The 27071-nt window shown below is 42.0% G+C and overlaps 2 protein-coding genes and 1 long non-coding RNA gene across 3 annotated transcripts; 2 read left to right on the top strand and 1 right to left on the bottom strand.

The window, feature by feature from the left end:
- Positions 1-11815: 11815 nt before the first annotated feature.
- On the top strand, positions 11816-17192 carry LOC112881862 (plant UBX domain-containing protein 8-like). Its single transcript, XM_025946761.1, has 10 exons — positions 11816-12046; positions 13287-13348; positions 13454-13985; positions 14163-14263; positions 14355-14571; positions 14658-14846; positions 14924-15088; positions 15530-15673; positions 15803-15859; positions 16799-17192. Exons 1-10 carry the CDS (start codon positions 11963-11965, stop codon positions 16910-16912), a joined length of 1665 nt encoding a protein of 554 aa, XP_025802546.1. The 5' UTR covers positions 11816-11962; the 3' UTR covers positions 16913-17192.
- Positions 17193-22574: 5382 nt separating this feature from the next.
- Positions 22575-23353, top strand: LOC112879710. Its single transcript, XR_003226148.1, has 4 exons — positions 22575-22803; positions 22874-22937; positions 23013-23103; positions 23222-23353. It is a non-coding gene; the product is annotated as an uncharacterized LOC112879710 (long non-coding RNA).
- A 2060-nt stretch (positions 23354-25413) lies between these two features.
- Positions 25414-26075, bottom strand: LOC112883575 (anther-specific protein MZm3-3-like). Its single transcript, XM_025948897.1, has 2 exons — positions 25730-26075; positions 25414-25584 (listed from the first exon to the last, which is right to left on the bottom strand). The coding sequence occupies exons 1-2, from the start codon at positions 26040-26042 to the stop codon at positions 25580-25582; spliced, it is 318 nt and encodes a 105-aa protein (XP_025804682.1). The 5' UTR covers positions 26043-26075; the 3' UTR covers positions 25414-25579.
- Positions 26076-27071: the final 996 nt, after the last annotated feature.

The following is a 27071-nucleotide window of genomic DNA, read 5'->3' as shown; positions in this document are numbered from 1 at the left end:
AGATTCCTATTGATACTTAGCTTCATGATTAACTACATTGAGTTCCTGTTAACAACAAATATCTGGGAGCAGGACCAAATGCTCGAGCCTTTTCTGACCTCGACTGCCATATCCATATTCAGTTCATATGCATCAGCTGGGTCCTAATGTTCCGGCTGGCACTTGCTCTACTACCCGTAGGTATGTACGCATGCTTCTCACCAGTCACCATCTCATTGCCACACGCTTGAACCGCATGGCTCGGTGTGCCGTAGCACAGGGAGGCCGGGCACGCACAAGCACCGGCACGGCAAGGCGGTGGCGCGCCGCCGCGTTTGGACGGTACAAGCCGGCCGCGCGGGACGGAGGACGTCGTGGAGTACAGGACCTAAAGCTCGAGGGCACATCAAGGTTTCCTCCATTCGAGGGGAGACGACGAGGAGGCGCCATCAGTATTGACGTGTTTGACTTAGGTTTGCTAAGCAATTCGGATGCAATTCCAAGATGTAAGAGGCAGGTGGAACGAAGGTTCACTGGTAGAGAGCATTCTTCAACAGCTGTTTTAAATCTTTGCGCGTTCTTCGGATTATCGTTTTTTCAAGTAAGATAGGTTGCGTAAGCAGTGGACAGTGTACAACAAAGAGGATGCAATGTAACCGGGCTAAGCTTACGTCAATTTGTGCTAGTGCCATGCCAAAGAACATCCTTTTTCTCCTGCATGAAGAAAACATATCTTATATCACAATCTATTATCTATTATATTAATAAATAAGAGAGTATTAAAAGAAGTCACCACGTTCGCCGAGAGGGTCTAGAAATTCCCACGTTAATCTAAAAAAAGAAGGATTTATACCGTTGAATTTTATGAAGATCTAACGATCCAGACTAATTTAAAGAGTCCATATCAAATACGACTAATAATATATAATTTCGAAATTAAAAAAATTAAAAAATTAGGACTCTTTGAGTCCTTACCTAATACGATTAGTAAGTAGTCAAATTTGGAATTAAAAAGCCATGACTAAAGATCCACGTCAAATATAAAGTATCTAAATTTGGAATTAAAAAAAAGGCAAGTACTACATTGTGTGCCGAAGACGAAAGATCAATGTCAAAACTCCCAATCTGTTCCTCTTATTATTATTGTGTGCATTTTTATCTGCAGACTTCTGCTCGGTACTCCCAAAATGACATTTTTCATAAAAGGAAGCGAATTGACCCATGTTAACCTGATTATAGATCATGCAAAACATAATCATGACCGTTGGCTTATGCACCCAAATCTGAAACATATCTTAGACATTCAGGTGACATCACGTAAGAAGATCAGAAAGACGACGCGGCAAAATAGAAAAATATGAATTTCTTATCTGCCCGATCTAAGAGGTTCGTAAATGTCTCAACCTGTCTTTTAAAAATGATGATTGATGCAACCTGTAGATGCTGCCAAGTCCGATAAGGAACAAGCGAGAGGAACTAAAATATCACGCTGTTGAAGAATATCTCATGGTGAATATATGATGCACATCTCACACATGCTGTGAACTAAGCGTAGCTTAGCTGGAAGGTTCCGTGTGGTGGAACCTACTAATCCGGGTTCGAGTCCTTGACTTGGCATGTGTTTTCTGATGAATTTATTTTATTATTTAAACGGCGCTATTCTTTCAATGGTAGGCGCTATTCTTTCAGTGGTAGGTGACGTACCCGTCCACAACGAAGTGCCAACGGTGATTTCGTCAATCTTGAGAATTTACGGACTCAATCTTTCGACGGTGCTCAGAGAGGGTTGCGTACCTGTATTCATAGGGATAAGTGTATGTGCGTATTTGTGAGCGTCTGTGTCTGTACTATGCTTCGCCAAAAAAAATCTCGCACGTGCTCCATGGATTCATAACTAAATAAAAACCCTCCCATGATCCAAGATTGCAAGTCAAATCTAATTTGTAAATATCTAAAATTGAAATTTAAAAAAATATCAAAATTAGACCAAAAGGTACCATGTCAAATAAGATTAGTAAATAGGTAATTTTGAAATTTAAAAAATAGCACTTGGCCAAATAATACATGTTGAATACGATTATTAAATAACAAAATTCAGAATTAAAAGAAGGAGAATTAGTAGTTGTAGAAAAATAAGGAAGCAAAAAATACATATTCTATATCAAATACAATTAATTTTTAAATAACTGTAAGTTATAAAAAACATGTCATGTCAATGATTAATAAATAGCCGAATCTAGAATTAAAAATAAGAAAAAATATAAGTTGATTTGTAAATTGATTTGGACGAAAAAACTACAAAAAGGTATGTACAAAATATAATTAATAAAGAAGTAAATTGGGAAATAAAAAATGAAAGTTTATAGTTTGGTTTCTATTAGGTTTGCAAAGCAAAGTATGTACGAATTATAAATAATTAAATACTAGCAAAAAGTAATGAAAAATGGTATAGGAGCACAAAGTTGTGTAGCCAAATTGTAGTATAACGTGAACAAATCCACAATTAATGATTTCAATTGAGAAAATAATTAGAGTTGCTAGACTTCCTATTTGCAACGATTACCATTGTACAAAGATTAGAAACACAATAATAATAGCTCGACAGTGTTGTCATTTCATGGCCACGGCATGATCTCAGTTCATATATAAGGCCAAATATCACCCTAATATGGTCATCAAGGCACGGTGATCATGCACAGCCATAATGAGAAGTAGCAAGATGGTGATGTCCGATGTAGTATTGTGATATATGGATATCCAAAACCTAAAGTTTTAGGAGAGAACGAGTGATAGGTGATGCATCATGTGCGGAGTGCAGATGTGATCTAAGACTAAGCAACATGGAAGTCGTCCATAGCAAGCTGCATATAGTGTTTAAAAAAGAGAGGGAACAACTGACATCATCGGTCGTTAGTGATTCATCTGCATTCTACGATGACCATGGCGTAGTGGGCAAAGCTCCTTGGGATCAGAAGTAGGAGAGGGGATGGACACAAAGGATAGCTATACATCACTGGTCATCCTGAAAAAAAGTACAACAGCTGAAGATAGGAGAACAAAGAAAAGAAAGAAGATTATTTGCTTATGCTGGTATACCAACCACCTAGACCTATTCTAAAAATCTAAGAATAATTTTGTCATGTACAGTAAGTAAAACTCTCAAGCAAAAATATACAATGCATTCCAAAATTACAAAAATCCTATATGTGTCAAAAATGTAAATCTTTATATTACTTTTGAAAAATATAAATATATGTACGGTATTCTCTTTTCTCCTGAATTTATATTAGAAAATACTTCATAGAATATGATGATGAAAAAAATATAGACAATAATTCCCATTTGAAAAAAATACAATAATATCACTAGAAAAAAATATAATAATATAATTAGAGAAAACTATTACATATTTTTTTTTATTATAAAAATATAATGGTCGAAGAAAAAACTAGATACCCGCTCAATTTGCGCGGGCCATCTCGCTAGTGATATTAATAAGGGAGTGTTAAAAGAAGCCACCACATTCGCCAAAAGAGTCTAGAAATTCTCACTTAATCTAAAAAAAAGAGGAATTTACACCGTTGGATTTAATAAAAATCTAACGATCTAAGCTAACCAGAAGAGTCCATATCAAATTCAATCAAGATGCAACATTCTAAACTACCTAAAAGAGTCCGTATTCAATTAAAATTAAAGCTAGAGCAGATAGCAATACTGCCGTTGTTTCTTGGAGGGCTGGACCCTACCATCTGGATCATGAGCATGGCAGCATCAACTCTCGCATCTTGCTGCTGCAATTCTGGCCCTCTTCTTTAATTTGGTACAATAGCGCATTTTTAGTTACCCTGTCAATAGCAGCCAAGCGCTTATCTATCTAGGTCTCTCGAGCGATGCACAACTCCTAGCCTAACATCTAAGTATAAAAAAACTTCTAGCATCTTGCTGTAACCGGGATTCATGCTATATTACATGGTGCTTTCAGTCTTATTAGCTCTTTCACTGTGCAAGTCTATGCAGCGAAACAACCTCTTGCTGCTTGGCACACTTTTAAGTTAGCATGCCTCGTAACATGAAGTCCGTATGATATAAGAACTCACATTCACATTTGTGTCTTGGCTTACAACATATATTAACATATTTTATATTCTATAACTTATACATAGCTTGGAAAGAGAACTCTCTTATAGGACTCGGATAGGAAAGTGATCCAGCCAAATAAATAAATAGATGGCCAACTTAGATTTCAGACAACAACAAAACCTACGAGACCTACATGCTTTTTCAAACTTTGATCGTTTGCCTTCTTGCGCCGGGTTGTTTTAACTTTTTCTAGCCCATTTCAATTGTGCCAAGTTCAAGTGCACAACTTTTTTTAATTATGCCCTAGTACCATATAATTTATAGTGTTCCATAGGAAGAAATTGTACCAAAATTGATGGAGGTAGACAAAAGTACAAAAGGTACCATCCACGAATAAACTGTTTTATAATAGGAGAATTTCACAGGATATTACTCAATGGAGATTCACAATTCTGTGCGCATGCGAATAGTTCCATACAAGTCATAATCATTGGAACATAAAGTAAAACACCAAAACCTACAAATAAATATGACTTTTTGTTAGCTCAACAACTAAATAGTTGCATGGGGAAAATCAGGGATTTAATCGTTTGAGGACTCAAGCAGCATAAATGATTCTTAATATTATCCCCATCTAATCTTACAAGTACATGAAAAAACACTGGGCAAGGGACACAAATGTGATCTATACCTGTAAAGAAGTTTGAAGCTTGAATTATCCTGCAACTTGCAAGTATTTGAGTATCGCAACAGAGCTTTGGAAATTGGGAAGGGCATCTAAAAAGGCTAATAATGTTCTGCATCCCTCTCTCTCTCTCTCTCTCTCTCTCTCTCTCTCTCTCTCTCCATACATAGCATTTGGTGAACTTAAATGGTTGAGATATGTATTTCCTTCATAGATATAGCTAAGCTGTTGGCATAGCAAGAAACCTGTACCAGCATTGTAATGCTGATAAACTAGCGAGCGCCAGCGTCCGAGCAGACGACCAACAGCGGCGGAGGCAGCGCAACAGCTGCTCGCAGACGGGCAAAGCAGACCGCATCTGGACAGGTGTGGGTCGGCGTGGGGAAAGGATAAAGAAGTAGCAAGGTTGAACGCATGAGGAAGGTAGAAAAAGGGAGAAGAGAAAAAGAGGGTAGAAAAATGAAAGGAAAAAAATAAAAGGAGAAACGAGGAATTGTTGATTTAGTATATAATATAATTATATTTATTAGTCATTATATGTTATTAAATATGAACTTATATTATTATGAAATCAAGTTACAAATTGTAATTCATGTGTACAACGAGTCTTATAGCTAGGGGCACATTGGATATATGATATTTTCCATATATTCATCAAAAAATAAAAATAGAAGAAGCTGTTGTACCAAACGTTTTTCAAAATGGTCCCATATCCATCGGAGAAGCCGTTCCATCAGAGAAATCACGACCAGAGCTATTTCAGCCACGGCTGGAATCCTGTCAAACTAGCTATATGTCGACAGTCTATGATACACAATAAATAATTCAAATAGCCGATGTCGCTGCTTCTCTTCGCTCAGAAAAAACAGCAAGCTCTGAACAATAAATAATTCAAATAGTCGATATCGCTGCTTCTCTTTGTTTAGAAAAAACAGCATGCTCTGATTCTCGAAGGCACAATCTAAACTAGAAATCGAGTCGAACTAAACAAGGAACTTCTCCATTAGGTGCATCTGACGCGAAACACACTAAACGATTTCAAATGTATGGAGGAAGAAAATGGAAGAAAGAGAAATCGGCAAATAGCTGGAGAATATGAAAGTCAAAGAAAAGAGATAGAAATAACGACAAAGACATGCCTGGAACTATCCATCGCTGAGATAACACAACTCTAAAGTGAACCAATTTATACAGTTAGATGGGATAAAAAACAAATAAAAATTGTACACTAACCAAAGTGGAGGACATTACCAATGGGTTCGGCCGAATAAAAAATTAAAACTTATATACATTAATATAGCATATTATATATATAAAGTTTTGCATCGATCGACAAGTGAAAATAAATAAATATATTATTTTTTGACCGAAGTCAACATGGAGGCTATAACCTATTTTTTAATATAATCTTTTATTTAATCCATAATTATTTTAAATTTGCTCCATAATGAATTAGATCTAGATCCGCTGGATGCTAGGCAGGTGCTCTAAAAACTAGCCTAGATATCCTTTCGCTAAATAATAATTAAAATATTGCAATGCACAAATCAAAGTCCAACATCTAAGTTACAAATTGTTGGCTTCGACAAAATCACTAACACATACATATAAATATATTTTATAACTATATATAAAAAACTTCATAAAAACATAAACATGTATTCAAGTTGACTTCATATTACAATTAATCATCAAACTTAGATATTACGTGCTAAAATATGCATCCATATTCATGGTGATCCAATATTAAATTCTTTATCAAATTTAGATTTTGCATGTTAAAGTATTAAAATATCCAAATGTGAACAAAAAAATTTAAAAATCGATGATTGATATGAACTCCTATGCAGGTAGTATTCAAAAAGGGTGAACGGGAGATAAATAAAATAATTAGCACGAACCACCTTGCTAGTTTATATGAGACAAGAGAGGGTACGAGATAGAGTCCGCATGCATCTATAAGAAAGGGCCTCTTGTCTGGGTAGGTTGGCAAGCCAATCTATTTCTAAATTCAACCTCTTACTTCAGCCAAATTATTGTAAGCAATGTATGTTTATCCATTTCAACCAACCGGCATAGATTTTCAGCCGGTTTGTTGAAATGGCGTCAAACTTCTGGCATGCTCAGTGATAAAGGGTGCCACAAAAGATAAAAGGTAAGTTCTATAGGACGACGATTCGCTCGACGATGTTATATGGAGCTGAATGTTGGCCTAAAAAAAGACAACATTTCCAGCAATTGAGTGTAGCAGAGATACGTACGTTGCACTGGTTTTGTGGGCACACAAGAAGGGATAGATGTAACATCCCGGGTTTACACCCAGAATGTTATTGTGCAAAAACTTGGACTTTCAAAAACTTTTCATGTATGTGCTATTGCTAGTTTCAAATGTAAGCAAAAGTTCTCTCCAACTCGACATTCTAGTAAATTTTACTTAACATTTTAAGTTAAGGACCACTAAGATGTTAGTGTGATCTTTTGGAGTCTTTTGGATTTAAAGTGCAAATTTTGTTTGAATTATCTAAACCCTAAACCCCAAATTATCTTGTTTGAAATTATTGATTAGGTTTTACTTGAGTTACTTCCAAATTTGTTTGAGTCAATTGAGTGGAATTTGAATTTGAATGAGCCATTCAAATTCAAATACAAATACACACTACCTAAATCTACTTGGGCCTACAGGCCATCGGCCCACCTCCCATTTCCTCTTTTTCCCGCGAGACACGGCCCGCGAGTGCACGGCCCAGCCCAGCTACTCTCCTTCCTTTCTTCCCCCCGCGAAACACAGCCCGCAGGCCGCGGCCCAGCCTAGCCGGCCGGCCTCAACACGACGCACCCCTTCACCTTCTGCCTGGGGCAGCTGACAAGCGGGGCCCGCTTGTCAGCTTTCCCTTCCTCCTCTCGCCGCGCCCCGCAGCGCTCTCCCCTACTCCGCCCCGGCTCCGCTCGCTCCGCCCCGCGACAAACGCCCTAACCGCCGCGCCCTTTTTCCCCTTTCGCCTGCGCTGCGCTGCCCCCGCTCGCATCACCGGCCTGCCCCGCGCCTCGCCTGTCCTCGCTCCATGACATGGGACCGAAACCACTGCGCCTCCCGTGTCGGCCACCGAGCCGCGCCGCGATGCCGCCACGCGTCCCGGCCCGGACGCCGAGATTCCCCGGCTGCAGCCGCACCCCTAGCCCTAGCGCCGCGTATAAGGAGCCCAGCCGCAGCCGTGAAACCCTAGCCACCCGTACTTTTCCCTTTCCGTTGTCGCTACACCAGAAGAGGAGAGGAAGGAGGAGAAGAGGAGGGGAGAAGAGGAGGAGGAGGAGGAGCACCGCGAGGAGGGGGACTACGCCGCCGCACCGGAGCATCTCCACCAGGCCGGCGCCCGGACGACAACATCGACGCGGTCGCGCGCCCTGCATGGCCCCGACCCGCCTGCACCAGCCCGCCACCGCGTCCGGTCCTTCGCCAGCGAGCCTCACCGTGAGCATCGCCGCCGCCCCCACCCCTTTTCTCCCTCGTGCTGCCGGCGATGCCGACGACCCCTCTTTAGCCCAGCCTTAGGACCCCCTCTCCCATCCGGCCGCCGTGCCTCCCTTGTGCAGGAGCCCGTCGCGCCGCTCGCCGAGACTGCAGCCGCCGCTGCGGCGTGTCGCGGGCCCGGGATGTCGGTGCCCCGCGCACGGCATGGCCACGCCGCGACCCTGGGAAGCCAGGACCCGTGCGCGTGCGTGCGCACCCACGCCGCCAGGCCGAGCCGTGCCCCGTCGTGCGCGGTCACCCCCAACGCGGCCGCGACGTCGCGTTCGCGTCGCGGCCAAGCCCCCTCGGGCATTTCCTCGAGCACACATGGGACGCACACCACACGGACGCGAAAATACACGCACACGAGGCCACCCTGGGCCCGCTTGGCAGAGAGAGAGAGGGGGAGAGAGGAGACGAAAAGCGGGCCAGCCTGTTAGGCTGAGCTGGCCTACACGCCTAGCCAACCCAAGGACCCGAGCCGGCCTGCTGAGCCGCAGGCCGAGCTGACCCATGAAGCCAAACCGAGCCTGGTTGGGCCTTGAGCCAGCCTAACCCCCTTTGAGCCGAGAACCGAGCCAAGCCTTTCCCTTTTCTTTTTCTTTTTACCCGGCCTGACCGAGGGCCCCACTTGTCAGCCTCGGGGCGAGGCTGACCAGTGGGACCCACTGACCCATTGACCCGTTGACCGGTCAACGATGACGTCAGCAGGGCCCTTACCCCACCAGTGACGTCATGCTGACGTCAGCATACCACGTGGCATGCTCTGGTGCTGCCACGTGTCACTGTTGAATGTTTTTCTTTTCCGAAATTCTTTTATTAATTTTAAAAATAGGTTTCTTCCTAGAAAATTCATAATAAATCAACCGGACCTCCGAAAATTATGAAACCAATTTCAAAACTCTTCTAAAATCATGAACTACCCGTTGGAGTAGGTTTAGTGGTGATTTGGATCTTATTTGGAGAGTTTTATATATTTTTTGCACTTTGGTCCCTGCCTTTACTCGTATTTACGAATAGGACCCGACTACGAGGAGTTGAACAACGGCCAGGACTACCCGGAAGCTCAGGAGGACTTCAAAGAGATGCCAGGTTCACGCCCATCTATGATTTGAATATCTACTAGGCATTGCTTGCTAGATGTGTTATCGCTATTTGTGTAATCCTATCGAGATGGACCTGCATAGCCTATTTTATGTACCCGTACTCCTTGCAAATCCTATCTCACTTGATTAATATATGAAGTGCCTTACCGTACCTTGAATGTGTATGTGTGGGAATGGATGGATAGTTTTGGCGTGTGTGGAGATACACTATTTAGGAGTTGGTGTTTAGGGCTTTAGCCGAGAGTGGGCAAACTTAACTCGGTCATGGATCGAGGGCTTGGGGTGTTTATCTTGGCACACCCTGCGGAGTACCTGTGGTGGGTACAACTTTTTGTTTATATGGTTGGGGTGTTGGGGGCACCCATCAAGGGTGCAATTGCGAACCACCGTGGTGGAGACGCATATGACAAAGATGCCCGCTTCGGCAGTTAAGGACCGGGTGAGAGTAACTGTGACTTGTGGAAATATGTTAAGCGTGCACACCACTTATCCATTATGAGGGTGGGTCCGGTCCGGGGCTAGTAAGTGCGGTAACAAGCTGGTAGGACGATCGAGTATCGGTGCAGGGGGAGGAGGTACTGACCTCACATTTCCCGAGACGCATGGGAGGCTTCACAGTCCCGGGGCGACCTCATGTGGGAGGATGCGCCCAAGACCCGGGGAAGCCGGATGGTGCCGTGGCTCCTAGCCTTGTTTCAGTAGACCGGTGTTTCATCTATTAGTCGGCTGATCTCGACTGGTGTCGATTCGAGTGGGTCCAGGTGTACAACCCCTGTAGGGTGTAATCTATGCGTATAGCCGCATCCTCGGTCATGGGCATCCCTACTCTTCTGTTGCTCTTATTAGTTAGTGTTACTTATGACTTCTACCTCCCTCTAGAATGACTTCCTGCTAGGGGGCAGTTGAGATGCGAGGAAAGGAAGTCTTTGCATCGACTTGGTGGTTTGGAAGGTGTGCGTTGACCGGGAGTCCAGAATGCCGGGAGGGCCCGAGTCGGGGATGGAGGAGGAAATGAATACTTATATATATATATGTGATGTTGCATGCATAGGAAACCCCAGCTTTATCCCTCGAACTTTGGTATACCTTTAGTATAGTCCACTATAAAGCTCACATTCGGATGGTGACGTGGACTTATCCCATACCTTGGGGATAGTCTGGTACGATGCAGGATCCGATCCGGAGTTCGACCCCAACGATGACGGTTGGTATGACTGAAGCCCGTGCTACGCTCGAGTTGCCTGTGGAGGTGGTTCCAGGAGTTGAAGGACGGCCCGAGAACTAGCTACCGCTTCACGTTTTCTGCTTGAATCGCTCTAGCCGAGAGGCTTGTAATAAATTTCGTACGACAAATCCTATGGATTTATGTAATAATTAAACCCATGTTTGACCTTATGCGGAGTATATCCATGATATCATGCGTGGAATGAGTTCTGTATGTGATAGCACTTGATCCAGGGACTATCACAATGATACAGAGAGTCGGGTTCCTCGATTTAGGAACCTGGTTCATTTCAATAGAGTCCGGAACAAAGATATTCGGAATAGGATCGAGGTGGCACCAATTGAGGAGAAATTGATTCAACGTCGGTTAAGATGGTTTGGACATGTCCGAAGGAGACCTTCTGAGACACTGGTGCATAGTGGGTTCTAAAGCGGGTCGATAATATAAAAAGATTTAGAGGTCGACCTAAACTAACTTGAGATGAGTCGGATAAGAGAGAAATTAGGGAGTGGAGTATCTCTAAGCAATCAGCTATGAACAGGAGCACTTAGAGACTAGAAATCAAGGTGCTGCACTGTGACCTTTGTTTCTGTTTCTACTTACCCTTATCTCTACCTTCTATCTTGTGTGTTTTTTCTCTCTTTTATCCTTATTTCTTTTGGATTTTATCTCTAGTCTACCTCGACTTGCTTGGATAAAAGGCTATATTGTTGTTAGTATTGTTATTGATGATGATGTATATTTCTTCATCCAAGTATCAAACATATCTAGTTGCCTGGCTGCATCCATCAAACATGAAAATGCACTTCACTACCATTTCCTAAGGATATCTTCTTATAAAATATGCCAAGAAAATAGTTTGCATTAAATAAATTCAAAAGCATACATTTTATAGCAGTAAAGAAATCGAGACGGAGGAATTAAAACTAACAATAGTGGTTTATCGGATAACTGTTTATGGCCATACAATATTTAATGTGTTTCATAAAATATATATAGTCGATAAAGAAAGATGTAGCGTATGTCTATTTTTTAAAATAATAATTATACTTTACATACCGGACGGACCGAATAGGTGGCCACACATTGGTTTCAAGACAATTTTCACATTGGTTGTTAAGCAGGTGCTACAAACTCGTGTTAAGAAGTTGGGAACTGTTTGCATCTGAGAGTACCTATTGGGGTGGTTTTTCAGAGACTTCCGCAAACAAGTCATCGCTCGCAGTTTCAGAGATCAGAATCAGTGAATCACAGAACAACAGCCTCTCTTCAGTTTGTTGCCGGCTCTCTTCCTCTCCCCTCCCCCTTTGCGCACCGCCCCTCCTATCCTCTCTCCCCCCCTCCCTCTCGGCGCCGCGTCGCCTCCGGACCCTCTCGCCATGGCGAGGCCGCCGCAGGAGGCGATCGACACCTTCGTCAGCATCACGGGGGCGGACGAGGCCCTGGCCGTCCGCAAGCTCGAGGTACCGCCCGAAGTCCCCTTCCGTTTTCCCTTTCCCCTGTTGAATTCAGGCTCCGGAATCTTGCGGAATCGGCTAGGCTTGTGGCGGATTTGGTCGCGCCGGGGCGGGCGTTAGGGTTTGGTGTTTAATTGTGTCCTCGGGTGGGTGGCGGATGGGGTTGGGGTTTGAGTGTGATGCGATGCGATGTCGTGGGGACGAGTTGCGCCCGATTTGTGTTGCGGACTTATTAACTCGCATGGCTTTTTGAATCGTGGAGTCGCTAGCCATTGCTGGAATTATTTGGGAGTTATGGAATGGAATTACGCTGCCAAATCTCGTGGCTTTTCTTGCCCCCTTGCTATTTTTGCTCTTTATAAGTCATCAAAGTTACTTTTCCCAGAAAAAAAACAAAACTTCAATTTCTGCCTCCACTCAAGAAAAATGGGCCCAGTTTAGACTTTAGTCATTGGGCATTCAGTTTGATTAACATCGTTTGCGTGATCTGGTCAATTTGATGTTCCTGTTTGGAATGATATACTTGGCTTATTCTGGCTTGTAGCATCTCCAGATATTTCTCGTTCTTGTTAAGTATGAGTGTTCATAGTTTACATTTTCAGTAATCCTGTTGAGTGTTTAGTACACTTGTTGTAATGAAATCATACTATCATCTGAATCTGATGTGCTTGATCCAATCTTAAGTTGGAACTCACATAACAGTTATACTACCATGTTATTCTTATGGTTTTGTTTCTTAGAAGTCTCGATAACTCTTATCTTATAGGTATCACCTATAAAGTGGATTTAAACTGTGACGCAATTTTGCCTCGCTTAAGTAAAAAGTGTCCAAATTGGTCACAAGCCATCCAGTTTGATTAACATTGTTTGCATGATACGGTTCAGTTTGCTGTTCCTGTTTGAAATCATTTACTCGGCTCATTCTGGCTTTGCAGGATCTGCAGAAATTTCTTGTGCTTGTTTACATATGAGTGTTTGTAGTTACATGTCCAATAAGCCTGTTGAGTGTTGACTGCACTTGTATTCATACTATCATCCAATGTATTTGATCCGGCCGTAAGATGGAATATACATAACAGTTTAGCACCTTATTATTCCTATGCTTTTCTCTTTTTTTTTCAGAAGTCTAGCCAACTTTTATCTTATAGATATTGCATCCAAATTGGTACTTAAACAACACTATTGTTTGCCTCTGTTGTCATTTACCTATCATCTAGTCAGAGGTTAACTGACTAATGCAACCCAGGAACATGGTGGTGATCTCAATCAGGCCATCAATTCTCATTTCAATGAAGGAGACAGCACACTGTAAGTGGTTCATTGGTTACTTTTCCCACCTTGTTCACTTTGGATGTCGGAGTTCACTCTTGCTTGTCATGCTGTAGAGACTACTAATATGTTTGTGCTTTACAGGAATGCAATCAATCAAAACACTGTAACTGCTAGTCGCGATGATATGATGGACGTGGATGGACCACTTGATAATACATTCCAAAGATCTTTGTTCCCGGAGAATTTCCGTGATCCTTTTGCACTGATGGATCCAAATTTTCAGCAACAATTTTTTGACAGCATTGGTGCCACTGATAGTGTCACTCTTGGGCCGCTGGTTTCACACCCTAGAGAGGTGAGAGAGATTCCTATCGAAGTTAAGGAGGGTGATCCTCAAACAGGTCCATCTGGTCAGGCCCCTGTTATTGAGGATGTTACTGGAAATGAGTCTTCACATGGCCCTGAAGTTCAGGAAACTATCATAATTGATGATGAGGATGACATGTTGCCATCGGCACCATCTGCTCCGCATGCTAATATCCCTAGCAACACATCTTCTGTGCCAACTGCTCCTCCATTGGTTCATGTTAATGATTATGATGATGACATAGAAGAGGAAATGATTAGGGCAGCAATTGAAGCTTCAAAGAAGGATGCTGAAGGACTGGCAAATGTAAGCTGGTTGTGTGTGTGCACGCGCCTGCGTGTGTTCATATGTTTTCTCCAACATGAAAGTGCGCGCACGCGCACACGCGTGTATGTGTTTGCGCGCGCTCGTGCTCATAGTTTTTGTCCAACATGCTTTTGTGAATCTTGCTTTATGACGTCATTAGTTTTCAACATTTGTCAGATAGTAGAGCAAGGAGGAGATCAACATCCAGAGGGTGTGAACTTGGGAGAGCATTCTTCTGATGAAGCAGACATGGGAACTGCAGATGGAACAGTTGAAAGGTGAATATTAACTTTTACTGCCCAGCTCTTTACTCAGGCTACCTTACTACAGCATCACTTGATTCCTTATACGTGCCATTTCCTTTTGGAGGCAAGGACTAGCTTCAGGAAAGGCTGGAACATCTAGGCAACCCATAGATGAAGAGAGCTTGCAAGAGGATACTGAAGATGTAGAAGAACAACCGTTGGTTAGACGTCGTTCTAGGCGTGTCCCTTCTGAAAGCACTGAGTTAGCACCAATGGTGCAACCAGGTCCTAGTCCTGTGCTGAACAATCGCCAGTCTAATGGAGATGATTTCCCATCTGAGGTATTATAATGTGTGATCCCAATCTGAACTATGTTTGACATTAAATAGCATTTGTTTCATTTCTGACATCCTTATTTTCAAAAAAGTGGGGTGGCATTTCTTCCGAGGAACATGATGAAGCTGTTATGCTTGAGGCTGCAATGTTTGGTGGAGTTCCTGAAGGACCAGCATATCCTTTCTCCATGCCTTCTCACAGAAGCTCAACTTATTATCCCCCACTGGCGCATTCTCCTTCACCAGCATTAACCGAACAACGGTTATTACGAGAGCAGCAGGTGTGAGGTCTATGATTTATCCTTTTATTGGTAATTTCCATTATATTTGTTGAGGGCTACTAAATTTTGAGTTACAGGATGATGAATACCTTGCATCTCTACAAGCTGACCAAGAAAAGGAATTAAAGGCCTTACAGGAAGCTGAGCTCCGCCGCCTAGAAGAAACGGCTGCGAGAGAAGCTGCTCTTGAAAAACAGAAGCAGGAGGAGGAGGAAAGGCGTAAAAAGCAACTTGAGGAAGAGGTATTTTTCTGTCACATGTAATCTGTGAGTTGAAGTATCTTTCTGTCACATGTAATCTGTGAGTTGAAGTTATTATTGATATTTAAATGCTAGATAACTATAACATCAGTTCATCAGTGTGATCAACTTAGTGCCCTTGTTATCTTCTGTTTCGATATTGGTAGAGTTTTAGCTGGTGAGGTACACTCATCAGATTAATATCCTGTGTTTAGTCAATATTGTAAGCAATGTAAGACTATAGATGTGTGCTCCAGGAGATGGAATACAAGTTGGCATCAGTGTCTTCTCTACGGAAGACTTTATGACAACTAGCCACTTCACTTCACCAGTTTCCCCTTGGCTTACTTGATCTGTATTTTCATTCTTTATCCTATCTGTTTTTCTTAGCTGGATATTTGATCCACTGTTTGTCATGTTGTCCCTCATGTTTTATGAAAGTAGGAGCTAGAGTCCAATCTCGCATCCAAGCAAGCATCATTACCATCAGAACCACCTCCGGACATAGAAGGTGCTGTGACAGTTGTAGTTCGCATGCCTGACGGTAGTCGACAGGGGCGTCGCTTTCTCAAAACTGATAAGCTTCAGGTAAATAATTTTGTGCTGCCTGAATCCAGAACAAAAACATTAATTTGACTTGTTTGTTCTTGTTTTTCTTTCTTTTTTTATAGCGAGCAATTAATACTTGCTTCTTGGCTTGCTGTGGTTTGCTTGCAGTTTCTATTTGATTTCTTAGACATCGGGAGGACTTGCAAGCCAGGGACCTACAGATTGGTAATCCTCTACCATTATATTTTGTTAAAATTTTGTATATATATTGAAAAAAAATGTTCCAGTTTCCTGCTTTTGCAAGTTTAGGTTTACTTTCATGATTAGTCAGGACACTCCAACTTTTGAGCAATTTCTCATGCAGGCTTCTGTAGCATTAAACATAAGGCTATAGATTAAATCATGTGGATTAAAGGGAAAGATTAGCTGTGCCAACTGAGTGTTTGATGACCCTGCTCACGCAGTTCTCCTTCGTTGTTCGAGAAAAAAGTGCTTGATGGCCCTGTATTTTTCACCTTGTAATTTTTATGCTTCTGACGCTGAGGTTCTTTGAGTTAGCACCAACAAATTCATCATTTTTTTCACCGTGGAACATGTTATACACTAGCCACACAAGGCAACACCAGATACTGTTAATGCTATTCGGGCTTCTTTGAGCTGCTAGGAGGGAGGGGGGATAGCATTTTTTGCCATGCTGCAGTACAGGATAGCCTCTGCACTTCATCCAGGTTTATTCAAGTTGTATCTATCTGTTGTCTAACCCTCTTAAGAAAATGTTAAAAGTAGCTAGCCTGATGCCCTGATCTGGTATCATTGCAACTGAACGGACTTCCAGAAAAATAATAATATAGTATAGAGTGGCGAGTTACTAAGTTAGTGGGCTATGCCAGGGGCGCACATTGAAAATCATTTCGAGTTTTCGCAAAAAGCTTCCCTGTCTGGATATATTTTGACATTGGTAGTTTTCCTGGTGGTATTCAATCGTACATATATATTTGTCTGGCTAGTGGCATTTCCTTTCTTTTTCCTTTTTGTTTTTGTAAATCATCTGTGGTCATGTGAAAATAGCTGAATGGTATCCAGCTAGTTTTTATATGGCGCATTTTCATTCTTGTGGCTAAAATTGCTCGATCTTACATTTTCACCCCGTTCCTTATCATGCAGGTCAGGACATACCCGAGGCGCACCTTTACCACCAGCGAGGGTGACGTATCATTCAGTGATCTCGGCCTCACAAGCAAGCAGGAAGCCCTGTTTCTAGAACATATCACAGAATAGTGCCTGTGTCATAGGCATGGTTAGAGAGAGATGCCATCTGGAATTGGAGGTTTTACATTTTTATACTTGCGCCTTGTATCTGTAAAGATTCAGTCCGTCGAATGGTTCAGTTGAAGAAAGGTTAAATTCTTTTGTGGCGACACTTTGCGCTTTACATGTTTTATGTTATAATGTGCCTGCTAAGAATAGGTTCATGTCAGAGTAAACAGTGGAGGGCATGGGACCAGGATATGTATGCAATGTGAAACCTTTGTACCTATGAATTATCATTCATTTCAAAGAGCCCCCTCTATGCAAAGTGGTTCTGTATACCATGTAATCGATGGTGCTACCTCGCTTGTTGCTGTTCGGTTAATTCCCTCCTCAAAGCTGTAGGGTCGGGTTGCCTCTGCTTTGCAGACTGCAGAGCCTGCCGGTGCCAAATGAGAACATTCGCACTGAAAGACGTGTGTGTGTGGGGCACACTCACGGAATACGCTTTACATGTTTTGCAGGTAAGGAGGTCGCAGAGATGCACAAGAGCTGTACCGAACGGCCGTCAGCGTTTGCTTAACATTCACTGAGATCAACAGGCAGGACAAGCTGAAGCTGACTGTTAAGCCTTAACTATACTATAAAAAAAATTGAAACAATTGAAACCATTTCTCACTAAGGTTAGGCCTACTGTACCTCTTACATAGATCCCACTTGACGAGCCAAAAGATTTGGTTGAAACAATTAAAATCCTTTCTCATCAAGATTAGACCTACCGTACCACTCACGGAAATCCCACTTGACAAGCTAAAAGGGGGTGGAGTCCCATTTTATGATAGAAGGAAAATATTTCTACCCAAAAGCTAAAACTTTTTTTTGACCAAAACCTTCTGCCTACCCATCCGGTTTATCCATACTTTAGTTTCCATTATAACATCCCATCACACACAAGTTTGTTGGAAGCAAAATGATCCACTGTACTTTACTTTCCAATTATACATGCAATCAAGCGACTGATTTTTTGGAAGAAACCGCATGCGCCTGATTTTTTTGGAAGTCACCGCACTTTACTTTCCATTGCTGCAAGCAACCACGTACCTATTTTTTTTTTTTTGAAAGCAAATTGATCCTACAGTTACGTTTTGGCAGGGATTGTTTCCATTACATGCGCTGATTACATTCCTTTTCCTACGCCGATTACCTTCCCTCTCGCATGACGCGCTATAATATATATTCCGGTAACTGTTAACATATAATATTCCAGAGTTACCGGAGGTTAGAGCTCAATTACCGTGGTCTTCCAATTTTCCTTTTGCTTGGCGCAGGAGAGGATGCACATAGTTGCCCTTGCTCCTTCTCCCCTGGCACTCGTCGTCCAGTTCTGCAGGGGACGGTGCCGACGATGTGTGCTGGTCGCATGAAGTCAAGCAGCATGTTGTAGAGACCGGTGACCCGCAGCGGCTCAGTCTCCGTTGAGGTGTCCCCTTCGTTCGTTGGTGATGTGGGGCTCCGGGCAATGGCGGCCAGTGGCTACTAAGCTCGTTGCCGAAGGCGGCGTGCGAGGTTTGTTGTGAGGACCGCATTGCATTGTCGGCCATCAGTTTCCTATTTTCCTTGTGCAAATTTGGTTCAGGGCCTCCTTAAGCCGACGACGGTGGCGAGATGCAAGAGCATGCGCGGCCGCCGGCCGGTTCGGGTTCCCCCATGCGGACGGTGCGTTGATATATAGCTCCGCAGGCATCATCATCTTCCTAATGTTGGACATTGTGGGATCTCCAGGTTAGTCAAACCAAATCCTCTTGTTTTTTTTTTTCTGTGCTTGTTCAATGATTTCGGGTAATCAAAATTGTTGTGTTTCCTCTGGAAAATTCTTGAGTTCAGCACATGTGAGCTTTACCTACGGCCGACCGGACTCCCACTGCCCCATCGTCGACGACCATGTTGACCTACTGCATTACCCCTTCCTTGCAGGGATTCCATCTTGCCCTCGATGTGAACAAGCCTGATTCCATCGATCAGTTTGTTGCGCTTAAAAATTGAACTTGTTTCTCCATTGATTTGTGTCTACGTGGATTCTGATTTGTAAGAAGGGTATCAAGTTTAATCCTCTGTATTTAGGACTCATTATTCTAATTCTGAATGTGTAACTAGAATATCCATTCTTTCCGATTAGTTCTTCTCGTATACATGTCCTTTGATCAAATAAGGTGCTAAAAAATTATATTATTGTGTTATCTCATACCTATAGGACTTTAATGCAGAAATGCCCCCTTTTTCATCATCTAAATATCGACCCCGTTTGTGTCATTTTTTTTCAGGAATAGATGGAGTTGTAATAATTTAGATGCGGATGTAGGGAGCACCAGAGCGACACATGGTTGATGCTCTAGCATTCGAGGGTGCTGAAGAACTGTTTGTATTCAACAGTATATTGTTATCTGAAAGGTGATTCACAGTAATCAGAACTTTTGTATACCCTGGCTCCTTATGGTCGTTTACTGCTTTGGTCAGTTTGTTGGAGTGTCCAAGAGTAGGCAGTAATGTGTTATTAAATCCCCCTAATGTAATGGACATCAGGGCTGGATTGGAGCGTACTTTTCAGTTCAAAGGTCTTTTATTTTTTTTCTTCATAATTTTGGGTGTAACTAAAGAATTGCTGCTAAAATATTGGAAGTGACTAGGAAACATTCAAGTAAATATTGGGAGTAAAGTACAACGAGGACTCCTATGATGAGTACAGGAGCATGGCAACCAGAAGCTAGGAGAATGAAAGGCTGGGAGAGTATATATAGCCTCCGAGCTTGCAAGTGCGGATTGGGAACCATTACGACAATGGCAACAACCTGGTCGTTCTGTACTCCTGTTACATGGTAAGATGGCTGTATACTTGACTTTTCCTTGTTATCTTGGTCTATGATTGCTGATTTTCTCTCATAAACATAAATCCACTTGTGAGTTTGCTCAAAGTGGAAGAACACATTGGCGAAACCATAAGATTCTGGTAATATTTTCTTTTACTTTGAACCAGAATGACCTGAAAGAATAAGCAATGCATGGTGCTAACAATCTCTAACTACAGTCATATTGGCTTGCAAAGAATCTTATTTTCTGAACAGATGTTAGAAGCATGTTTAAAAAGTCATATACTATTTCTTAACAAATTTAAGCAGACCAGCCACTAAATATGGTATGCAACTCTAGACTAGCTTCAATTATGTAGGGAATTTGGGCACAATTACACAGGTTACATGCATGTATTTTCCTTCTTGCGTTTATGTTGAAAAGTATATAATTTCCAAGCTGTGTAGGAGGATCAGGATGTTACTGTAAGTAGGAGTTTCTTAATTGTTACAGAAATCTTTACTTGAGTGATATCATGTGTTCCTGCAAGTTGATGTATGCGATGAGAATGGTTGTCAATTCCAAAATATATACATCGGATTGTATTTATTAATCTCTGCAATATATGCTAAGGGTGTCGTATATATGAACCCCTGCAATTGAGGGGATGAATCAGATATAATAGCAGACTTGAAAATTGCTTATTAATCTTTAAAATGGATCATCATTTTGTTCTGAAAATTGCTTAATGAAGAACCAGTTAATTGCTCGCCTATGCATTGCCACATGCCTGTGTTTATTGCAGCTTGTGGTTTTCTTGGCACTTTATCTGCAGTGAATGAATGCGTAGATATGCATTTCTCCTCTATCCAGATGGTCTCTTATATATGTAAGAAAGTAAACAAATAAGAATTACACATAACAAGTTATCATTTGTTACACATACCAAGTTATCATTTGTTTGGTCAAGTTTCATTGAGAGCTGATAGGCATTTTAACTTGGAAGACCATAGCACCTGTAACCATTCCTGCCAAGTTCACTATTGCAACCTGCTGTTAACAGGAGCTGAGCAGACCCTGTTGCCCCTTTTTTTTATCACTAATCTTTTCTCCATTTTTTTATTATGAATCAACTTCTACTCTTAACATTTGGTAGCAGGGAGGATCAAAGTATAAACATGGTTCATTCCATAGAATATTTCGTTAATCTAACAACTGCATCTTTTGTACAAGTTGAGAGATCAATATATATGTTCCTTCTCTGTCTTTTTTTAGGAATCCTTTTGGGTCCGGTAGCTGCCTGATAGTGGGAACTTGATGAAGTGAAATACAAATAATAAATTGCATAAATCTATCTCAATAATGTGTTCTCTATTTGTCTTGGAATTAGATATTTATAACTGTTTTCTTTGACATCTAAATTTTTCTCACATAAAGATTCTTCTAGACTGATTTACATGGTTACCATAAAAATCATTGATGTTTTGAGTTCATGTTAGCCTGCATTTGAACAGAGCAGTAACTTGGTTCACTAGCCAAACCAAACTTTTTAACTGATATACTAATTTTATAAAACAATACTTCAGAATGGATAGATGTGAGAAAGGAATTAATTGGAGTGTTGTAAAGGAATGATCTCTGATAATTACATTTAAATGGACATGGTCCAGTGGGAAGGCTGAAAATGCTCCAGAGAAGCTGAAGATGCAAACTCTGGCTCTATTCTTTCTAGCAACGTGAGCTCTTATTTTTTTTATTAGTAGATGAGTGAATGGTTGTTCCAGATCAGTTGTTTTCTGTTGTGAAGCTCAAATTGTGAAAAGAAAACTTGTAGAACAATTTGGAATGGATTTGTCTGATGAACTAGAGTAGCACTAGGCCTGAGGTCCTGAGGATGTTTTGGTGTAATTGGCTAATTGCATTCAATGTTTGCCGACTAATGTTTCAAAGCATGAACTAAATTTTAGGATCAAAAGTGTGTGTTTTCAAGTATTTGTATCTCCTCGGGTAGCATTGCCCTGCTAACCTACCCGTATTTTTAATTCTAATGTGTATATATCTTTTTTTGTCTTGCAGACATACTAAATATTGCTCATTGTTCATTCAAGGAATACCAGTATCGTGTGATAGGTTATGCACGTGAATTTCCATTTATGGTATTTCTTTCCTATACGACTTTTGCTATCCTCACCTTTAGTGGCACTTACCTGGTACTTATAAGAAATTCTTATTGCACGATCATGTCTCACAGTCTCAGATCCATTTTTCATCATCAACCAATATTTTGTAGGGTTGGTAGGAGGTAAAATTCAGCTAGGACTTAGGTGGGTGAGGCTCCTTTAGTTACGAAAATAATTAGTTGAAAGGTTCATCTAAAAAATAACTGTACAAAAGAAAAGAATTACACAAAGCTATTTGCATTCTATATTTGTGGAAGATTCCTTGTTTAGTAACAGGCACTTGGTGAGTTTCTCAATTGTTTGCGTATTTGCGGATGATGCATTATTATTAGGAATATGTAGAGTAGTATTTATAGCAGAGGATCATATCCTAATTTACCATTTTATTTTAGGCTTGCTGTTTCTTTTCTTTCTAGCAACAGTATTGCATCATATTGTGCACCAAGATATCCCCCTCTGATTAACTTACATAGTTTTCTTGTTTCCTTGCAGGGTCTACAAACTGAACCAGCAATTTGGTTTTTTTTCCTCCAGCAATTGAATTTCAAAAATATTTTGTTATGGATATATTTGATTGGAACAATACAAGCATATGGTAATCTTTAATAAGAATAAATAATGTAATCTTTATATTACTACACTGCTCAAACATCTGGAGTACCAAAACTGAAATAGGCAAGTCTTTCCTGTTGAATTAGTTTCACCATACTATTTGATTACGTATAATTCATTTTAATTTGAATCATACAACTTGTTGCTTCAAGTTTAGTTAGAATCACTTTCTCATGGAAATTACCTGCTTCTTCATGCTCTGACTCTGGTGGCCTGGTGGCTTGGGGAAAGCTTCCACTCATGCACTGGTGTACGCTCCCAAGGAAAGGACTGCGGCATAACATGGTTGTATGTTTTTCCTTTAGGTCACACTTAAGTTCTCTCTCTTTGCGACTTATGTGTGTCTGCGTTCCAGGTTTCCTTCCCCGCTTCCTAGTGTTACCCTCGGTGATATCATATCGGTGGAAAATTTGGTAGAGGTGCTTATAATAGTATGGATATTGGTGTTATGCGATTTGACCACGGGATCAAATGTTGATGAGGTTTGTCCATAGGTGGAAATCATACTTCGTTTCGTCACTTCATCGTTTTTTGGCTCAACCCTCCTTAAACTTGATGTTGTTCTACTACCAAATGGTAGAGCCGGTGGGTAATTGATCTACTTCTTGTTTCATAATTATCATTCCGAGCAATCACTAAATAAATAGCAGGCAAGACAAGCTTCTGATTTTAGGTCTCTAACTCACATGTTTGGTGCCTGTAGAGTTTTCGGCTTTTGTCTTTCTAAGAGCTAAATGACTTCGCATCATTCAGCACGGACAAAAAGGAAGATGCCTCAACTACGGAAGCTGAAATGTATGGTGAATTGCAAAGGAAGCATCTGTAACATCTTCAGATGACGTATTTAATTAACTTAAGTTCAGAAATTGCTCAATAGTTCTAATAAAATTCGCAATCATATATGGTATGCAAGCTACTTTGTTTATCTTTGTTATGGACAATAGCTTGTTTTTATTTATTTTGAATCAACAGTGAACTATTCGTTGCATATCGAGTGACCTGAATGCATGAGCTATTTTAGGTTACTCATCTGTTGGCCTGGCCTTAATCTGGACGAGTCTCATGACTAAGTATTATTGAAATCCTTGCTCTTGGATCTGGTTTCTTTGTTGTCAGGAGCAGTTGGTTTAAGTCTCGTGTGAAGATGTTTCTCCTGGGCATTCAAATTTCAATACGCTTCTTTAGTGCAAAATAAAGTTGGTTGTATGTTTTCTCAAGTGTGCTTCAAATATTATTAATAGTTTGGTTAGTGATCTTAACGTACAGAATACAATTCTAGGAATTTTAGGATAGATTCGTAGTGAAGGAAAATAACTTGTGTGCTCCTAATTATTAGGAAATAATTCTCTAGTGTATGATAATAAGGACACCACTTCTTTGGATACAAACAATACTCGTCACATGTATATACAAGAATCGATCACTAGAGCTCGTGTACGACAACTAAATCACCAGATGAGTTTGTTCCTACGTACATTTGGTAATTGTGAGAATGCTATGCTACCTGATAGTGTTATTATTGTACTTAGGAACAATGTAGAGAATCAAAAAACATTTGGAGAGAGGCTTAGAGAAGACTAGCGAGGGCATCCAAACCAAGTTGGAGACCCACAACATCCCAAATTTGAGTTCACCTTGGAGTCCAAAGTAGTTCGCACTAAAAACATCGCTTAGGCCACATATGGACTAAAATGATATTCTAGATATGCATAGAAATCTAAGGAGATAATATTTGCAATACCACCAGTCCCATATCACTATCAGGTCCGAGTCAATGGGAATCATTGAAACAAGTGGATATCCACAATCTGTCAGGATGCTGTGCTGCCATCATTTGAACCGTTGGGTCATGTATCATGTTGTAGTCTATTAGGGCGCGTCTAGGATTTCGTGGCTGACCCTGCCACTTTATATTCAATAGTTATCACTCGAGATAGCTTAGGTTCTTCTTAGATTAATTTGTTAAGAATATTTTTACCATCATCGGTTTGTAAAACTCCATATTCGTGAGCATTATCTGTCATTTGCAATGTTGTTGCGTTCTCTTCGTTCTTGCTTGTGTTCTTCAATTCGCACATAAGAATTAACCTTCATAGCGAGGTCAATCGTGCAGCGTACAATTGATAACTAGAGATGACATGGTGCTTCGATTGTTGGCTTCGATCTTGTTGATCGGAAGCCAGATGGTTTGTGTCAAGTAGCCGACCGATCAACAGTTAACCTGCTAACGGAAGATCGGGCACTCACGTTCCTATTACATGCACATGTATTTGGTAGCCTGCCCATGCAATTAGATGGGTACAGTTAAATGTGCATGCAGAAGATTAAAGGAAATAGTGCAATTAACTGAACCCCACAGGTTGGTCCAAATTAAAAGCTACAATTATATACAATTCTTTATGGGAAAAAATTAATAGTAGATTTGCATTCTTTGTGGAAATGGAGGGAGTATATTCAGATAACCCCTTCTCTGTTAATCGAGACAACACTCTGACCAATAAAAGGTCATTTCAAATTTGTAGTAGATATGTCTAAGTGAATACAGTGCATTTTCAGTTAGAAGAATTACTGCATTATTGTTTTTGCGATAACTATGTGCATCTGTAATCTATGTATATCTCTCTTAATTTCATTATGGGTAAATTTCAAAACTCGTGCGAGTTCATTTAGTTCATGATGATGATGGATTGTTAGCGCATCAATAAATTTTTCTATCTATTCCTACCATTTTTTATAAGTTAAAAGTTTTTTTTTGTCATATCTTTGATTTAATAGTTTTATTATTTACTAACTTATTTTATAAATATAAAATTTAGGTTTATCAAAAAAATTAAAACACGTGCCACGGGCACGTGCATCTTCACTAGTATATATAAAAGAAAGAAAATTGGGGAGGAAAAAACGGTCGACGATGACACTGATGTAAACAAGAGCTCTACGCCCGATAAACAACGACGGCTCATTCTAGATGACTAGATGACCATCCATCAGAGACGATCTTTATTCTTCTTCTTGTTGCCCTTGCGTCGGCCTTCACCTTCAACTCGCGCACTAATGGACATCACTCTGCACGCACGGAGGGGGGAAATAAATTTCGTTAGCACATGAAAACATGCAGAACACGGTCAAACTGAATGATCGATCCCGATGCACCTCAAGCTACCAAGCGCCCGCGTGCAAGTGAAAAACGAAAAAAAAAAGGAGGTCTTACGGCGGCAGGTGACTCGCGGGAGGCCGCACTTGGCCGGCAGGCTGTTGATGATGGCGAACGTCCCGCAGGCGCAGTCCCTGGACACTGCCCCCAGCGCGGAGCAGCACTCCGGCCCTGGCGCGGGCGGCGCCTGCCCCGGCGCCGGCGGCACGCTGTAGCGCGCGCAGGGGGCCAGCCCGCTCAGCTGCCCCGCGCACGTCGCCTCCTGCGCATCGGCGCCGCCGCCCACCAGCACCAGCACCACCAGGACTAGCAGCAGCGACAGCGCCGCGAGCGGCCCGCGCGGCTTCAGCTCGGCGGCGGCCGTCCTCATCGCAATTCCCACAAGCTACTAGCTAGCTGGGAGGAGAGACTGGGTTGTGGTAACGGCGGTGTGTGTGTATGCGTGCTAACAACGGCGTGATTTATAGGCGTGCGCGGTCGCTCTCGGTGGTTTCGCGCGGCGGCGGGCGGCGAGCCTCGCGTTGCTCACCCACCACCTACGTGCGCGGGCGCGGCGGCCGGGCGTTCCGATGGAGGGCGGGCGGGCACGCATCGCAAGCGCGTGAGCCAGCGAACGGACGCGTACTCGCGCTCGCTTGCTGGGCTTGGTTGGGCCGGCGTTAGTTAGAGCGATCAGCAACCGGGCCGTGACGGCGAAAAGTTTGGGCCGTTTCCGTACGCAGGAGAAAGAATGAAATACGGGCTGTTAAAAAAATAAATGCCCACTTGCTTGACAAGGCAGGCATCTTTCACGCTACTGCGCATTACGCCCAAGTTTCGTCGGGCCTATCACGAGCTTTCATGGCCCAACACAGACACTGATCCTCTAATCGCTACAGGGGGAAGAAGATAACGATGGGTTAAACAAGTAAAATTGTTAGAGCTCTGTCATCATCATGGGCATGCGGATGCGGTACTTCTCCCGTCGATGATTCCGAGCGGTTGAATTGTGATCCGTCATCGCAAATTACTGCTGTTTTTGGACCTATCAAATGTGAAACCAATCTTTTTTTACTGTGCACAGACCAGCCGAAAATGAAATCGAACAGATGGTGAGCGAGACGGACTGACAGAATCAGAGAGAGAGACCCTCTCGCAACAATAGCAGCGTCGCGACAGAGGAGCAATCAAAAAGGGGGTTCTTGCGCCAGAGTCTGGTTGCAGAAGCAGAATCCTGTGCGATCCATCACCTGGAAGCTACTACTCTGGAGGGACCTCTTGCCTCTGCTCCTGAGTTGTGAGCCACTCTCTATGGGTGTGATGTGACGAAGACCTCCCACCGGCTTCGGTGGCCTTAAACAATTCTCCCCGACGCCACTTGTAAGTTGTAACCACGCGCGCGTGCAAACCTAGCAGCCTA

The sequence above is a fragment of the Panicum hallii genome, chromosome 2, assembly GCF_002211085.1.
Source record: "Panicum hallii strain FIL2 chromosome 2, PHallii_v3.1, whole genome shotgun sequence".
Taxonomy (NCBI): Eukaryota; Viridiplantae; Streptophyta; class Magnoliopsida; order Poales; family Poaceae; genus Panicum; species Panicum hallii.
The sequence above is the reverse complement of the archived record's forward strand: the minus strand, read 5'-3'. Positions and strand labels throughout refer to the sequence as shown.